Below are 16,260 nucleotides of genomic sequence, written 5' to 3'. Positions count from 1 at the left end.
AAATGGGATCAAAGTTCGGAAAATCAAATGGTGATATTCCGTTCCCAACTTTGACCTCGTTTTTCTCGAATACCAGACCTCGAGGGTAAAAATTGATAACATATTTGGAATCGGCGTGATTTCAGCTTTTCAATGATATAGGTCACTCGATGGCCTTTTCTAGTTAGTAGAATAAAATAAAATCTAGCAGATATCATTCTAGGATGCCTCTGAAGTAAGAAGTAAAAAGTTTTTTAAGTTAAATTGCAGAAGAGAAATAACACCAGTTATTAATTGGCATACCTGAAAAGCTAAAGGCACAAATTTTCAAAAATGTTGAAATGAGCCGAGATATGAGCAATCGACTTTTTTTGGAACTATTAAAATAATTTGTTAATTGAAAGAAAACAATGAACAGAAAAACATTATGAAAATGACAAGAAACTGAATAAAAAGTGTTCGAGGCATATTTAAACAAAACGTTTAAAATAAACTAAAAATAACTTGGTGGCCGGAGGAATTGAACCAATAAGTGGTTGTGCACAATGACTTGTTATGAGTCGAAACTTTGACCCCATTTTTCTCGAAAGAGAAGTTTCGAGGGCAAAAACCGAATATATATTTGGAATCAGCGTTTTCTCAGCTTTCCAATGATATAGGTCAAGTCTCATAACTCCAAACTGACTCCACTTTTTTAAATAGTGACGGCTTTTATTTCAGACATTTTGAAAACATTCAAAAACTTACGTATCTCTAAATTGTTCTCAATAGAATCAAACTATATCCTACTTACATTAATTTCAAAGAAACAAAAAAAAAGCAAAACGCGAAAAAATGACATAAAATAAAGTTCAATTCAATTTTCACCCGTCCTCCGTTTTTCACTTTTTTTCTCAGAACTTGTTCGGGAATGACGTACTTAAGTTTTGCACTGGAAGACTGGTGGCCTAGAAATCTAACATCTTGGAAAGTTAGGCCACCACCACCAACTAAGCCCCGCCCACTTTTCTCTATTTCCTATTTCTTATCTTCTGACCCTTTCTAACCCGGAAAAACATGGAATCTTCAAAAAAAAAGAATGTAGTGTCCAATTCCATCTTCGAAGAAAAAAAGAATTGAGAATGACGGCGGCAGATGGAAAAATAATCAGAAGGGGTGTCATGTGAGACTACACGACGTCTTTAGAAAATTGGTGGCCTAGGAATTCGAGATTCTAGGCCAGCGAAAAGGGAGTTAGGCCACGCTTTCCAAATTTCTGTGCATTCTGTCGTGGGGCATTGGATCTTACGACAAATTGCGTACATTTTTGAAATCTTAGTAATAGTTGTGTTTCTGTGCATTTTGTCGTAAGAGATGGTGCTTTCACGATAAATTACGTACATTTCGTCCCATTTTTCCCACCTATTTGTCTGCATTTTGCCGTAAGATATGGTGCATTGAATTCTACGAAAAATTACGTACACGTTTTGGCTGTACTGTAGCACAGTAAGCGTTTTTACAGAGATTTAAATATTTTCAAATTTTCTGAGAATTCGTGAAAAAGAAGAAAAAAGAAAATTCTCGAAAACTTTGGATGGTGAAGCCAGCAATTATCATCCTCCCTCTTCTCCCAGGGCAACCTTCAATTATAGTTTCGAAATTTCAAAGGGGCGTGGCTTAAATTAGTGTTTATATTTATTGTGATAGCATAAGAAGAGGGACAGATGTTTCTGAGGGAAGACGTCATTCTGAGGGGAAAATTGAAAACGTGAGGATTCTGAATCTTTTCGGGAATTTTTGAAAGGATTAAAAGCGATAGAAATGGCTTGAAAACAATTAGAAGACTCCCCAAGGGGGCCGGAATAGAAATCAAGTGTACAAAAAGGGTATGGAGTATGTGACTTGAGCAGAAGTCACATTTTATGGCTCAGGGACGTTTCGCAACCGGAAGTTTCGCAACCGCACGTTTTGAAACGATTTCAAAACGTCCGGTTGCGAAATTTCCGGTTGCGAAATGTCCGGTTTCGTGCGCAAGACAAAAATTCATATTTACCGGAATTCCGGAAATTTACCGGTAAATTACCGGAAAGTGATAATGAGTAGGCACCAGAGTTGTCCGGAATTCCGGGTTTTTTCGGCATTCCGGATTCCGTATTCCGGAAAATGTAAAATCACATTCCGTTTCCGTATTCCGGAAACTGAAAAATGGCATTCCGTACAACTCTGGTAGGCAAACACTGGAACCAAGACACTTATGCATAGACACGACACCCTCGGACTCCAAAATCTACTTTTAATGCGTCAGCTGCGTTGCTATGCACCTTTAAGCTACAGTAGGAATTTGCACAGTTGCATGGAATTCCGACTTCCGAGTTCCGACTTCCGGATAAGGAATTTCATTTCCGACTTCCGTCATTCCAGGAATTTCCGAAAAGTATATTTCGCAGAAATGCATGGAAAATGGGGTCTAAAAGGACGGAAAATAGGCTTTTCTCCACCCAAAACCTAATTTTCCACTGATTTTCGCCAATTTTATGATCTTTTCTTTTGGAGTTTTTGAATATTTGCGAAAAATCTAATTTTGACTTCCGAGTTCCGGGTAAGGAAATTCACTTCCGACTTCCGACTTCCGGATAAGAAAGTTTCACTTCCATGCAACTCTGGTACCGTGTTCCATACAAAAGTTTATTTTAAAATCTTACAGGAGTATGATGGGAGCAGAGTTGAGCGGAATGCGGTTTTCGAAATGGCGGAAGGCGGAAGACGGAAAGCGGAATAAACATTTTTGGCCGGAAAGAGGAAGGCGAAAGGCGGAATCGAAAAAATATTGGCGGAAACCGGAGAGCGGAAAGCGGAAGCGAAATTTTCTTGGCGGAAGGCGGAAGGCGGAAAGCGGAATGCAATGTCGCTTTCAAAAATACGATTTTGGCCTTATTTTGTTGTGAAAAACACTAAAATGGTTAAATTCGTGTTAAATTTTGTTTTTTCGGTAAACACTGATAGCCTTGCTGCAAAAAACCTCAAAAATATCAGTAAATTGGAATAGGTGATCACATTTTTCAAGCTGAGGAAAAAAATCTTTAAACAGCGGAAGGCGGAAGGCGGAAAGCGGAAATAGGAAAATTTATGGCGGAAAGCGGAAAGCGGAAGGCGGAATAAAACATTTTTCGGCGGAAAGCGGAAGGCGGATGGCGGAATTCCGCTCAACTCTGGATGGGAGCTATTTTCTTTTGGTTCTAAGAAGATTGATATATAAAAATCAAAAAAAATGTGTACTCTGCTCCTTCTCACCTAATTATGTATTCTAAATGACAAGGTGAAAAAAATCTGAAAGTCATACTGATATCAATTAGTCATCGGCATGATGTTTGCGCATATGGACTAAAGTGTATTTTCTAAGGTTTTTGGGATCAACAAATTGAGACAACTATTTCAGAGGAATTCGGGAAATTTGCTAGTTGGAAAATGGATTGCGAGGCAGGTGAAATGTAAAAAACTGGATGAAAAAAAGATGGTGATTTATTAGTCTGGAGTACTTTGTACCTCTAGGGAAAGGAGGAAATGAGGAAAATTTATATAAATTTTCACAAAAAATAATGAAAAATTCAAATCACATGTTACGTTAGTCAATGGGCTGTTTCAGAAAAGTACGGTAAGCGGAAACATAAATCTGAAAATTGGGTTCTTTTACATGAAAAAATAGGGAAATGTGGGAAAAAATAAGGGGTTTAACACGAGTTAATTATGTGATTTGAACAGAAACAACTAAAAACGAGGAAACGGGGAATTAGGGTGCAAATTTCAATCAAAAAATCAGAAAATCCATGAGAAAAGAGTGATTCTACATGAAAAAGTTGAAATTTAAGCTTATATTGAAATCACCTGAAAATTGGGTTATTTTACATGAAAAAATGTGGTAATTAAGGCTACAAATCATCAAATGGGATGAACTTCAGTGTCTAATGACAGAACGGTGTGAAAAATCTTCAAAAATTAGTGAACATCGGGTTATTTTACATAAAAAAGAGCAAAAAATCCTCAAAAAAAGCAAAGAAAATTCAAGATTTCGCCAACTGCGCCGCCTTTCTCGCCACCGCACGCTGATATGCCGGTGATCTATCCTCGAGATCCAACAACTGGTTACACGTCTTCTGAAGTACTGCATTCACCGCGAGCACCTTCTTCAACTCGTACGAAGTGAACGACACTTCACGCTCTTTCGCCCGAATCGCCACTCGCAACTGAGCCAACGCCTCTTTCTCGGCGATCGATTTGTCCTGAGTGATTTTCGCTTTCCAGTGATATTCGGCAAGTTGGATGCGGACGTCGTTCATGTAGGAGACGAATGCGTCACGGTATTCTTGAGTGGATGGTCTGCAAATTGGTGCTTTTTAGCGGGAATTTAGGCTATTTTCACAAAAATGTTCGAAATTTTTCGGTTTTTTTTCAAAACTAGTCAAAAAACTTATGGACCAGAGTTGCGCGGAGACTTCCGGGCTGTTTTTCACTTCCGACTTCCGTTTTCGGATGTTTACTTCCGACTTCCGTCATTCCATAATTGTGGAATTTCCGAAAAGTATATTTTGCAGAAATACAAGGAAAAATGGTCTAACAGGAAAGAAAATAGGCTTTTCGACAGCCAAAAACTAATTTTTCACTGATTTTCGCGAATTTTATAAACTTTTTCTAGAAGTTTTTGAATTTTTTGCGAAAAAATCTACTTCCGACTTCCGGCTTCCGACTTCCGTTTTCAAAATTTTATTTCCGACTTCCGACTTCCGTTTTCAAAATTTTACTTCCGACTTCCGTTTTAGAAAAAATCACTTCCGCGCAACTCGGCTATGGACATTTGACTTTTTATTGAAATTTGAAAAAAAACTGTCGAAAATTCTATTTTTTTGAAAAAAAAAATCGAAAAAATAGAAATTTTTTTATTGCAAACCCGCACCGACCCGCCCAAAAAAGAGAGTGCTGGCCTAGAATCCGACAACTCGGCCATCATGATATCGCGCCAAAAAATTGATGTCCCTCAACACAGCTGAAACGAGTGCTACCGTAATATTTTGGGGAGGAAATTTGAATTTTGTCAAATTTTTCAATGATTTCAAGCGATTTTTCATATATCTTTCGGAAAAACAACAACAAGCGCTGAAAATCATTTAAAAATATAATAAAATTCAAATTTCCGTTTCAGCCAAAAAACGCTCAAAAGTACACTCAAAGATGACCGAGTTGCCGGATTCTAGGCCACCATACTTGCAACGGGTCGGGCCGGGCCGATTTGAGAATTTTCACCGGCCCGGCCCGGTCAGCCCGGGTCACAGTACAAAAATTTGAAAATTTTTTGATTTTTTCGCAAAAAAGTCAAATTTTCGGCTATGTTTTTACATATCGATAAAACTCAAGTGTACATAGGATTTTTGACTATTTTTGATGATAAATTCAAAAAATTTCGAAAATTTTGTGAAAAAATTGTGCTCATTTTTTGACTCCGGGCCGAGCCGGGCTTGGCCGATATTTTGCAAGTATGTAGGCCACGCCTCTTAATTTTATACCGATTTCGATGATATTCTACATACTTGTCAACCGGGCCGAAACGGGCCGACACGGGCCGGCTCGTAACTCGCTTAAAACGCAATACTATGAGCTGAAAAATATACCAAAATGTAGATCTCGCCGAGTTCTATGTCCGTGACCTACTACGGGCCGGATGGCTATTCGTTAATGTGCCGCGGGCCGGGCTAGAATGGCTTTTTGGCCATTTTCGCGTTTTTTGGCACTTTTTCCCGGCACGCGGCACATTAACGAATAGCCATCCGGCCCGTAGTAGGCCACGGACATAGAACTCGCTGAGATCTACATTTTGGTAGTTTTTTCAGCTCATAATATTCATTTTGACGCGAGTTACGCGCCGGCCCGTGTCGGCCCGTTTCGGCCCGTTTCGGCCCGGTTGACAAGTATGATATTCTAAGGCTGTCTGTGCTATTGCCAGTCCGGATGTCCCAAAATAACCGATTTTTGGACATTTTGTCCCTCAAACTCACTCAATCTTCATACTCCTCTCCACTTCGTTCGCGAAATCCGATATTCTCGTATTAAACTTCATAATATCCACAGTCACATTATAATCGATAACCGCCTTTTTCGCCTCCTGCGTCAACTGTGCAGAATTGTGAATCTGTTCCATATTTCGTCTCGTCTGGTGAGACGTCAGCACACTTGACATGATTCGATCCAATCGGAACTGAAGTGTGAGCACCTCTCGAAGTACCTCGGCGGCGAGACGCGTCTTCACCGCGTATTGCTCCATTATCTCTCTCTTATAGGCACAATACTTCTGAAAATGAGGCAAATACTCATTTACTACCTACTCATTTACTATTAATTGCTCGTTTACTACTTTTTACTCATTTACTACCGTACTGCTAATTTGCTACTTCACTTTTCGAAGCTGGGTCAGTATCACCTTCTAGGGTCATAATGCAAGCTGTTCCTAAAGGCCCGAACCCGCACACCTGACCTCAGCCCCCATTAAGACAGTTTCTAGGGTCATAATGCAAGCTGTTCCTAAAGGCCCGAACCCGCACACCTGACCTCAGCCCCCATCAAGACAGTTTCTAGGGTCATAATGCAAGCTGTTCCTATAGGCCCGAACCCGCACACCTGACCTCAGCCCCCATTAAGACAGTTTCTAGGGTCATAATGCAAGCTGTTCCTATAGGCCCGAACCCGCACACCTGACCTCAGCCCCCATCAAGACAGTTTCTAGGGTCATAATGCAAGCTGTTCCTAAAGGCCCGAACCCGCACACCTGACCTCAGCCCCTATCAAGACAGTTTCTAGGGTCATAATGCAAGCTGTTCCTAAAGGCCCGAACCCGCACACCTGACCTCAGCCCCTATCAAGACAGTTTCTAGGGTCATAATGCAAGCTGTTCCTAAAGGCCCGAACCCGCACACCTGACCTCAGCCCCTATCAAGACAGTTTCTAGGGTCATAATGCAAGCTGTTCCTAAAGGCCCGAACCCGCACACCTGACCTCAGCCCCCATCAAGACAGTTTCTAGGGTCATAATGCAAGCTGTTCCTATAGGCCCGAACCCGCACACCTGACCTCAGCCCCCATTAAGACAGTTTCTAGGGTCATAATGCAAGCTGTTCCTATAGGCCCGAACCCGCACACCTGACCTCAGCCCCCATCAAGACAGTTTCTAGGGTCATAATGCAAGCTGTTCCTAAAGGCCCGAACCCGCACACCTGACCTCAGCCCCTATCAAGACAGTTTCTAGGGTCATAATGCAAGCTGTTCCTAAAGGCCCGAACCCGCACACCTGACCTCAGCCCCTATCAAGACAGTTTCTAGGGTCATAATGCAAGCTGTTCCTAAAGGCCCGAACCCGCACACCTGACCTCAGCCCCTATCAAGACAGTTTCTAGGGTCATAATGCAAGCTGTTCCTAAAGGCCCGAACCCGCACACCTGACCTCAGCCCCTATCAAGACAGTTTCTAGGGTCATAATGCAAGCTGTTCCTAAAGGCCCGAACCCGCACACCTGACCTCAGCCCCTATCAAGACAGTTTCTAGGGTCATAATGCAAGCTGTTCCTAAAGGCCCGAACCCGCACACCTGACCTCAGCCCCTATCAAGACAGTTTCTAGGGTCATAATGCAAGCTGTTCCTAAAGGCCCGAACCCGCACACCTGACCTCAGCCCCCATCAAGACAGTTTCTAGGGTCATAATGCAAGCTGTTCCTAAAGGCCCGAACCCGCACACCTGACCTCAGCCCCCATCAAGACAGTTTCTAGGGTCATAATGCAAGCTGTTCCTAAAGGCCCGAACCCGCACACCTGACCTCAGCCCCTATCAAGACAGTTTCTAGGGTCATAATGCAAGCTGTTCCTAAAGGCCCGAACCCGCACACCTGACCTCAGCCCCCATCAAGACAGTTTCTAGGGTCATAATGCAAGCTGTTCCTAAAGGCCCGAACCCGCACACCTGACCTCAGCCCCTATCAAGACAGTTTCTAGGGTCATAATGCAAGCTGTTCCTAAAGGCCCGAACCCGCACACCTGACCTCAGCCCCTATCAAGACAGTTTCTAGGGTCATAATGCAAGCTGTTCCTAAAGGCCCGAACCCGCACACCTGACCTCAGACACCCATCAAGACAGTTTCTAGGGTCATAATGCAAGCTGTTCCGAAAAGCCCGAACCCGCACACCTGGCCTCAGACACCCATCAAGACAGTTTCTGAGGGCACACCTGGCCAAAGAGGCCCGAGAAACGTGACAAAATACTGTATAACTTGAACGGAGCACCCTGTCCAAGAGGCTTTTCTGTTTTCTACAAAATTCTGAGTCGATTCATATCAAAAAATCTCAATTTTTGGAATACCGCAGTCTCCTTTTAACTCGTTTTTGGCAATTGTTTTCCGAATTTCTAAGAAACCTAAGCCTAAGAGAATGGTGAAAAGTGAAGTAGCAAATGAGCAGTACGGTAGTAAATGAGTATTTGCCTGATAATTGCCGTCTTCATCCTTATTCACACGGAGACTTTCCTCTTCGCGACGACACTTTTGGTGGTCTCTCACCACCCAATTACGCATTTCGACGGCACGGTGTTGCGTTTCTTGAAATATACGTAGGATGTCGAGCATGCTACGTGCCGATCTGCAAATTCAGTAGTAAATAATGCTGCCCTCTCCTAAAAAAATGAGAAAAACCTATTTTTCATAGTTGTCAAGGCCCGGCTTCAAAAAATGAGCCGTTTTTCCAACGTTTTTTTTCGAAATTTCTTCAATTTTTCATCAAAACTGTGACCATTTTGGGCTGGAAAATTTGTCGGAAATGCGAAAATGGGCGTGACCTAAAAGTGGGCGGAGCCTTATTTTCTGAAATTGAAAACTATCATTTTTGAAGCATGAAACCACGCCCATTCTTCGAAAATATAAAATGTCCTAAAAGTGGGCGGAGCCTAATTTTGATTTTATTCCATAATTCAGAAATTTAACACTTCGCCCATTGTAGACCACGCCCACTTTTCCACAATTACGATTTTTCTGGCAAAAATCGAAAGTTTGTCTCAAACATGCAAAAATGGGTGTGGTTTAAAAGTGGGCGGAGCCAATTTCATGGTAAATATGAAGATTTTGTGAATTCAAAGTCCCAAAAGTCACGAAAATCCTAACTTTGTTGGAAAGCGAAAAATTATGCATCTGCGCGCGCTAGACTCCGCCCACTTTTCTGCAACTTTGCCGCACGCATTTCAATTTGCCATGAATGACACAACGTACATCTTCTCGTTTTCATCGGAAAAGTTCAAAACGGTCGAATATTTCTGATAGAGTTGCTCGTGCTCGATTTGTGTCCTCTGGAATTCGGCCGCCTCGTCGACAATTCGATTTTCGAGAATTTCGAGATGTTGAGGGATTTGGAATGAGTCGAGTGTCTTGGCCATACTCAAACGGAGTGCTGTATGCATTGGAGGCTCGTTTTTATATGTCACATGGACCGCCTGTTCCATTAGTTGACGGGCGGTACTTGATTGAACGAATCGCTTGGCGGACGACTCCTGGAAATAGGCGGAATATTGATTTTTGAACAAGAGCCAAAACTCAAGAAATTTACAATTCTGAACATCCGGACACTTGAGCACACAGATACACATTTTAAATATGTTTTAGGCTGAAAATCATCGTGAGTCTCTTCTAAAACAGCTGGGAAATAGTTATAAATCATTCTTATATATAAAACGCATGGGGAGTCTGTCCATCTGTCCCAATGTCCGCAAATTTTGAGAAATGAGAAAGAAAGGCGGCCGGGCCCAAAATCGAACTTGCGCTCTTTGCGCAGAGACCGCCGCCTTGGACTACTCGGCCACGCGGATACATTTCTAAGAAGGTGAACAAGTAAATGATACCATAAATCAGAAAAAAAAACAGATTTTAGTCAGATTTCCAGCGATTTCCAGCTATTTTTCAAAAAAAAAGTCGATAATTTTCAGGCTAAAACACAATTATAATGTGTATCTGTGTGTCCAGGTACCCGGATGATCATAATAATAAATTTCTCAACTTTTTTCTGTTTTTTTGTAAAAATATTCATTATATGTGTCCAGACGTCCAGATATCTCACTCAAAATGAGGTTTTTATCGAATAAAAAAAGATTTTTCATAAAATTTTTTAAATCAATTTTCATTAGTCCTTCAGCGGATTTTAGATTGTGCCTATCTATCCGGATGTCTTTTATTTTTCTGTATTTTTGCATTTTTTTCCGAATTTTTTTGCGAAATTTAGTGAATTTCATGAACAAGTCTCGTTTGAACTCAAAACACCACTAAGAAATCCTGTTTTTCGCACAAAAATTCTTTACTTTCATGCATCCGGAATCGGAATGAAAATTTCGAAATTCGGAATCCGGAATCGGAATGCCGAAAAAACCCGGAATACCGGAATTTCGAAATCCGGAATTTCGGAATCCGGAATGATTCGATAAATTTGCAAGGCCATGTCATTTTTTCGAGTGTTTCAAAATTTCAACTTCTGGATTCCGGAAAAAGGAAACTCAAAAAACCGGAATTCGGAACCGGAATCCGGAATGCCGAAAAACCCGGAATTCCGGAATTTCGGAATCCGGAATGCCGAAAAAACCAGACTTGTCACGGGCCGGGCCGGGCCGGGCCGTGCCGGGCCGAAATCAGGAAAAATCTCGGCCCGGCCCGCTCGGCTCGTTTTGAAACATTTTGAGTTTTTGAATTTTTTTGGAATTTCTTGAAATTTTCTGAAAAATGTGAATATGTATGATAATTTAAGCATTTTTACTCTACTTTTTCTAAAAATTTCAAATAAAATTTGGTAAAAACGGGTTCCCATTTTTGAATCCGGCCAGACCGGGCCAAGAGAAATTTCGGCCCGGCCCGGCCCGATTTTTGACAAGTCTGGAAAAAACCCGGAATTCCGGAATTTCGGAATCCGGAATGCCGAAAAACCCGGAATTCCGGAATTTCGGAATCCGGAATGCCGAAAAACCCGGAATTCCGGAATTTCGGAATCCGGAATGCCGAAAAAACCCGGAATTCCGGAATTTCGGAATCCGGAATGCCGAAAAACCCGGAATTCCGGAATTTCGGAATCCGGAATGCCGAAAAAACCCGGAATTCCGGAATCCGGAATGCCGAAAAAACCCGGAATTCCGGAATTTCGGAATCCGGAATGCCGAAAAACCCAGAATTCCGGAATTTCGGAATCCGGAATGCCGAAAAAACCCGGAATTTCGGAATCCGGAATGCCGAAAAAACCCGGAATCCGGAACCGGAACCGGACTGCCGAAAAAACCCGGAATCCGGAACCGGAACCGGACTGCCGAAAAAACCCGGAATTCCGGAATTTCGGTATCCGGAATGCCGAAAAAACCCGGAATTCCGGAATTTCGGAATCCGCAATGCCGAAAAAACCCGGAATTTCGGAATCCGGAATGCCGAAAAACCCGGAATTCCGGAATTTCGAAATCCGGATTCCAGACAACTCTGATCTGTATGTCCGGATGTCCGTGAATCATACGGAGCGATTTTCAGATCCTGAGATCTCGCATGTCTCTCAGCTTTTCACATTTTTCATACATCCAGATTTCCAGATTTCCACGCGTCCAGATGTCTTCCTCTTACCTGTAAATTGTCACCGTCCCCCACTTCTCTCCGAATCTTCTCATCAATCCACTCTTTCATCTGCTCATCCGGATAAAACCTCTCGCCCGTTCTCCTATAAATCGTATACTCCGCCAGCGTACACTTCGCATCCAACGTCAAATCAAACATAATCGCCGGATCGAATCGTTTCATATTCCTCGTCGTATTCAACCGTCTCGACGCTTTCAATCCTTCTCTGAACGTCGTCAACGTCTTCTGCTCGTTTCCCTTCTGTTTATAATGATTCATTGAGAACCACTCGCGGAATTTATTCTGTTGTCGTTCCTGACAACTCTGAGTGACCACTTTTCGAAGAAGCCATTGGAGAACATTCTTGATCGCCGGATAGTCGAGACCGAATAGTTGGTGGGCGGAGATTTGATGGGGGCAACCGACAGCGGTGAGCGCTTCGATTATCTTCTCACTTTGTTCACTGCAATAATCGGGGTTTTGAAATTTTGAACGAAAATTTGACCGAAAATTTGAATTTTTTTGAATTTTTTTCCCAAAAATGTCGGATTTTTGACTATACTGGAGAATTCAATCAGAAGCTAGTTATGCATCAAAAAATTGAAATTTTTTAATGTAAAATTTCAAAAAAATTGGTAAAAAATAGATACGTTTTTTTTGAAAACAGTGCATTTTTAACCTCATTCTCAGGGTTTTTAATGACCAAGAAAAATTGAATTTGTAGCCAATTTTCGAGGGATTTTTCAAAATTTCCTATTATTTAGAGCTCAAAATCACGTTTTTCAGCATTTTTTGACTGAAAAACTCTTTTTTCTTGGTTTTTGTCACTCGAAATATCTATTTTCAGCTCATTTTTTCGAATTTTAGGCGTTTTTCCGTTAAAAAGTCGCTGCAATTGAATTCTAACCAATTTTCGAGGGGTTTTTCAAAATTTTCAGTTTTTTACAGCTGAAAATGATTATCTTCAGCATTTTTTTTACTGAAAAACATATTTTTCTTGGTTTTTCAGTCAAAAAATCAATTTTCAGCTCTGTTTTTGAAATTTTTCGCATTTTTCAGTCAAAAAGTACCAAAAACTACAGATTTTTGAATTTTTCTCCAAAAAATTAAATTTTTGACAATAATTTCGATTTTTCAGCATAAAACTTATTAATAATGTGTGTCTGTGTGTCCGGATGATGAGAATACTATATTTCTAAAGTTTTGAGAAACTTTTCGACTTTTTAACCGTTATTTTCGTGAAAAATATTCATTATGTGTGTCAAAATGTGGTTTTCACCGAAAAAATTCAATTTTTCATGACATTTTAACTATTTCTGTTCGATTTTCAGTCGAAATTCATAATTCTCTCCATTATGGCCTAGACGTCCGTCTATCTGTGTGTCTGATATCTCATTTAAGGTCCATTTTATCTCTTTTCACATTTTTTTTTCCAATTTTTTGCGAAATTTCTTAGATTTCACAGACAAAACTTGTTTAAACACAAAAAACGACCAGAAAATCTCGTTTTTAGATCAAAAATTCTTCATTTCCCACGCATTTTTGCTATTTTCTGTGTCCAGATGTCCACAAACTTACGTTCTTAGCTTAATATTCTGATCATTCGACTCTTCGTAAAGAAGATTCGCTGCCACCGCCACGTCATCAAATCGTGTGATCGCCCACGCGATTCCACCGACCATCTAAAAAAAATTTTGAAAAAAATTTTTTTTTTTAAATAAAAATTTTCAATTTCTCACTCTATCATAATCATTGAGAATCGCAACTCGTGCTCGATGATATCCGGTAGCTGAGAGCATTGCAAGAATGTGTTCTCGAGCTGCCACGTTGACATCTGGCTGGAATTATTTTTTTTAAAAAGTTTTTTTGACAACCCACCGAAAAACTCACATTTTCACTGGAACTTGACGACGCCATGGTTCAAATTTGCAAAATGTGAGCAGCCAGAGAGATTCTGAACGTTTTAATATATAGATTTATTGGAAAATTTTCGGTTTCAGATAAGAAAATTGCATTTGAACAAATAAAAAAGTTCATTGGCAGCTTTGTTCGTCAAATGACGCGCATTGTACGCAAACACCGTGACGCGCAAATGTTCACTCATTTTGGAGGGAATGTTTATTTTTTCGAATGGGGAAAATTGGTTTTTCGCTTAAAAATAAGGTAATTTCAGAGAAAAATATTATAAATTAAAGAGAAAAGTTTAAAATTTAAAAACAAAAAAATTACTTATTATTATTTCGAATCAGTAAACTCCTTGCGTTCGAATAAGTTGTCTTCGGGGCTCTGAACATTCGATTTTTATCTCCAGTCAGTCAGATGTGCTCTAAATATTTAAATTTTCAAAAAAAATCTTACATTTATTTCAAAATTAAAAAAAAATCTTCTCAAATTGTCAAAAAAATTAAAATATTCTGTTATCGTGTCGAGACCTAACGACATAATGAGAGCCTGCGCCTTTCGTGTCGATTTACGCGGGTACTGTATTTAATTTTTTGCAACAATTTTTTATGAGTTTTTTCGGCTTTTCGCGGGATTTTTACTGAAATTCAGGCTTGAAAATTGTAAAATTAGAAAATAAATGTAAATTTACTACAAACTTCAGAAAAATACTTAAATTTAACATAAAAAACAGAAAAAATCAATGAAAAATGTGTATTCTATATATAAATCTATAAATCAACCGGAAAACAAATTAAGAAAGCGTCGGAAACTCGTTAGGATCCAGAAGTCGTCCACGGCACGCTGGGCACTCGCTTTTCACTCTAAGCCATGTCGATGCGCACTGAAAATTTAAAAATTTGCAAAAAAATAATATTCTCAATGGAGCGCGTTTTCCTCCTTACATGAGAATGAAACCGTTTCTTGCATTGATGACAGTTGATTTTCTTCTCGTTCGACGCCACTTCATCGAGACAAATCGGACATTCTGAATCCGCGGATTCCGATTTTTCCGAGTTTTGAGGCGCCGCCGCCGACGACGATGATGACGTGGCGGATTCAGAAGAGATCGCGTCGAACCATGGAGTCGCTGTCTGGATGCTTCTGGAGGCTGGGATGAATTCTGGAGCATCTGGAGTCATTCGTGAAGACGTGACTTTGCAGAAATTGTTGAGGAAAAATGGGGATTCTGAAGACGTAGGTAAAAATTCTGGAGCATATGGATCCCATGCTTCTGGAGCAGCGTCAGGGTACTGTGCCTGCTCAAAATCTGGATATTGCTGTAGATACGGTGGCGGCGTGACGTCTTCTGGATTCGGATTCTGAAGCAGCTGATTCTGAATCGGATTCTGAATTCCCGACGTCGTTCCAATCGGAACAGAATTCGCTAATCGATCCATCAACTGTTGAATCACCCTTTCCTTCGTCCGATTCTCCGTTTTTAGCTTCAGAATCCCCACGTGGACACGCTGATTCTCACGTGTTCGCTCCAGAATCCGTGCTCCGCCGAGTTCTTTGGAGCGCTGTTTCAACGTGTGATTCTCCGTCTCCAGAATGCCCATTCGCTCGAGAAGTTTCGATTTTTCAGCCAAAAATGACTGTTTTTGACTGAAAATGTGTTAAAAATTGGGGTTTTTTGAGCGAAAAACCGGGTTTTTTACCTGGAATTCGTGTTTTTCAGACTGGAAATCTCCTTTTTCAGCTCTAGATTCTCGTGAGAAATGACGGTGGATTGGGAGATGATTCTGGAAGAAAAATGGTGATTTGGGGTGGTTTTTGGGCTCAAAAACATCATTTTTTAGGTTTAAAATTATTTAAAAAGTGCCTTTTGCTGAAATTTTTACAGAATTTTTGAAGTTTTGTGAATTTTGAGCCGATTTTCACAATTTTTTGGCTTGGAAACCTTATTTTCGGACATTTCGCTGAAAATATTCGAAAAATTCTGAAAATTTCGTATTTCGGCCAGTTTACGAGGGATTTCAGCGATTTTTTCTGCTGAAAATAACCAATAAATCATCGATTTTAGCCAAATTTTCAGTGATTTTGTGTTTATACACATATTTAAAGCAGCTGAAACCCTGAAAATCTCCTTTTTTTTCGGAATTTCGGGATTTTACACCAAAAAACGAATTTCCACTGATTTTGGACAGATTTTTCGGTGTTTTTAATGAAAATTTTCAGTTTTTTTTGTCTAGAAAACACGGTTGTTGCAACTGCGCTCCGCCGAAATTTCAAATTTCCTCGATGTTTTCTCTGCGTCTCTCACTATTTTGCCCGGTTTCGATAGAGCGCGTTTGCAAGAATCGCCTTGTGCTATTAGCTCGGTACAGTTCTTACAACCGCGCTCTACCGAAACCGAAGAAAATAGTGTGCAAAATTGAGAGACTCAGAGAAAAGGAGACAGGGCATTTCGGTGGAGCGCGTTTGCCAAACTGTCTTGTGCAAATAGATATTTCAATTTATCATTAATAGATTATCAATAGAGCGCGATTACTGACTTCTTGAGATTCAAAATCTCCTTGGCCATTCCCTCCAATTCCAATCGTTTTCTCTCCAGAATCTTCTCGTTCTCCACTCGTTTCGCCTTTATTTCTTGCGCCTTTTTCTCAATTCCCTTATTCAATTCCTCAATTTCCGAGTCTTTCGCTTCGAGACCCTTCTGTAGCTTGGCTATTTTCTCCTCCTGTTCTTCGAGAATTCTCTCATTTTTC

At 40.5% G+C, this 16,260-nt stretch overlaps 2 protein-coding genes across 2 annotated transcripts; one reads left to right on the top strand and one right to left on the bottom strand.

The window, feature by feature from the left end:
* Window positions 1-4,016: 4,016 nt before the first annotated feature.
* Window positions 4,017-13,525, bottom strand: GCK72_003962 (uncharacterized protein; the record flags this gene model as incomplete). Its single annotated transcript, XM_053724367.1, has 8 exons — window positions 4,017-4,332; window positions 6,003-6,295; window positions 8,471-8,624; window positions 9,248-9,525; window positions 11,618-12,071; window positions 13,187-13,290; window positions 13,348-13,446; window positions 13,499-13,525. The coding sequence occupies 8 exons, from the start codon at window positions 13,523-13,525 to the stop codon at window positions 4,017-4,019; spliced, it is 1,725 nt and encodes a 574-aa protein (XP_053588561.1).
* GCK72_003961 (uncharacterized protein) lies at window positions 12,020-14,875 on the top strand (the record flags this gene model as incomplete). The annotated part of the gene is made up of 2 exons (XM_053724366.1): window positions 12,020-12,038; window positions 14,574-14,875. 2 exons carry the CDS (start codon window positions 12,020-12,022, stop codon window positions 14,873-14,875), a joined length of 321 nt encoding a protein of 106 aa, XP_053588560.1.
* Between the last annotated feature and the right edge of the window lie 1,385 nt (window positions 14,876-16,260).

Source organism: Caenorhabditis remanei, chromosome II (genome assembly GCF_010183535.1).
Source record: "Caenorhabditis remanei strain PX506 chromosome II, whole genome shotgun sequence".
Lineage (NCBI taxonomy): Eukaryota > Metazoa > Nematoda > Chromadorea > Rhabditida > Rhabditidae > Caenorhabditis > Caenorhabditis remanei.
The sequence above is the reverse complement of the archived record's forward strand: the minus strand, read 5'-3'. Positions and strand labels throughout refer to the sequence as shown.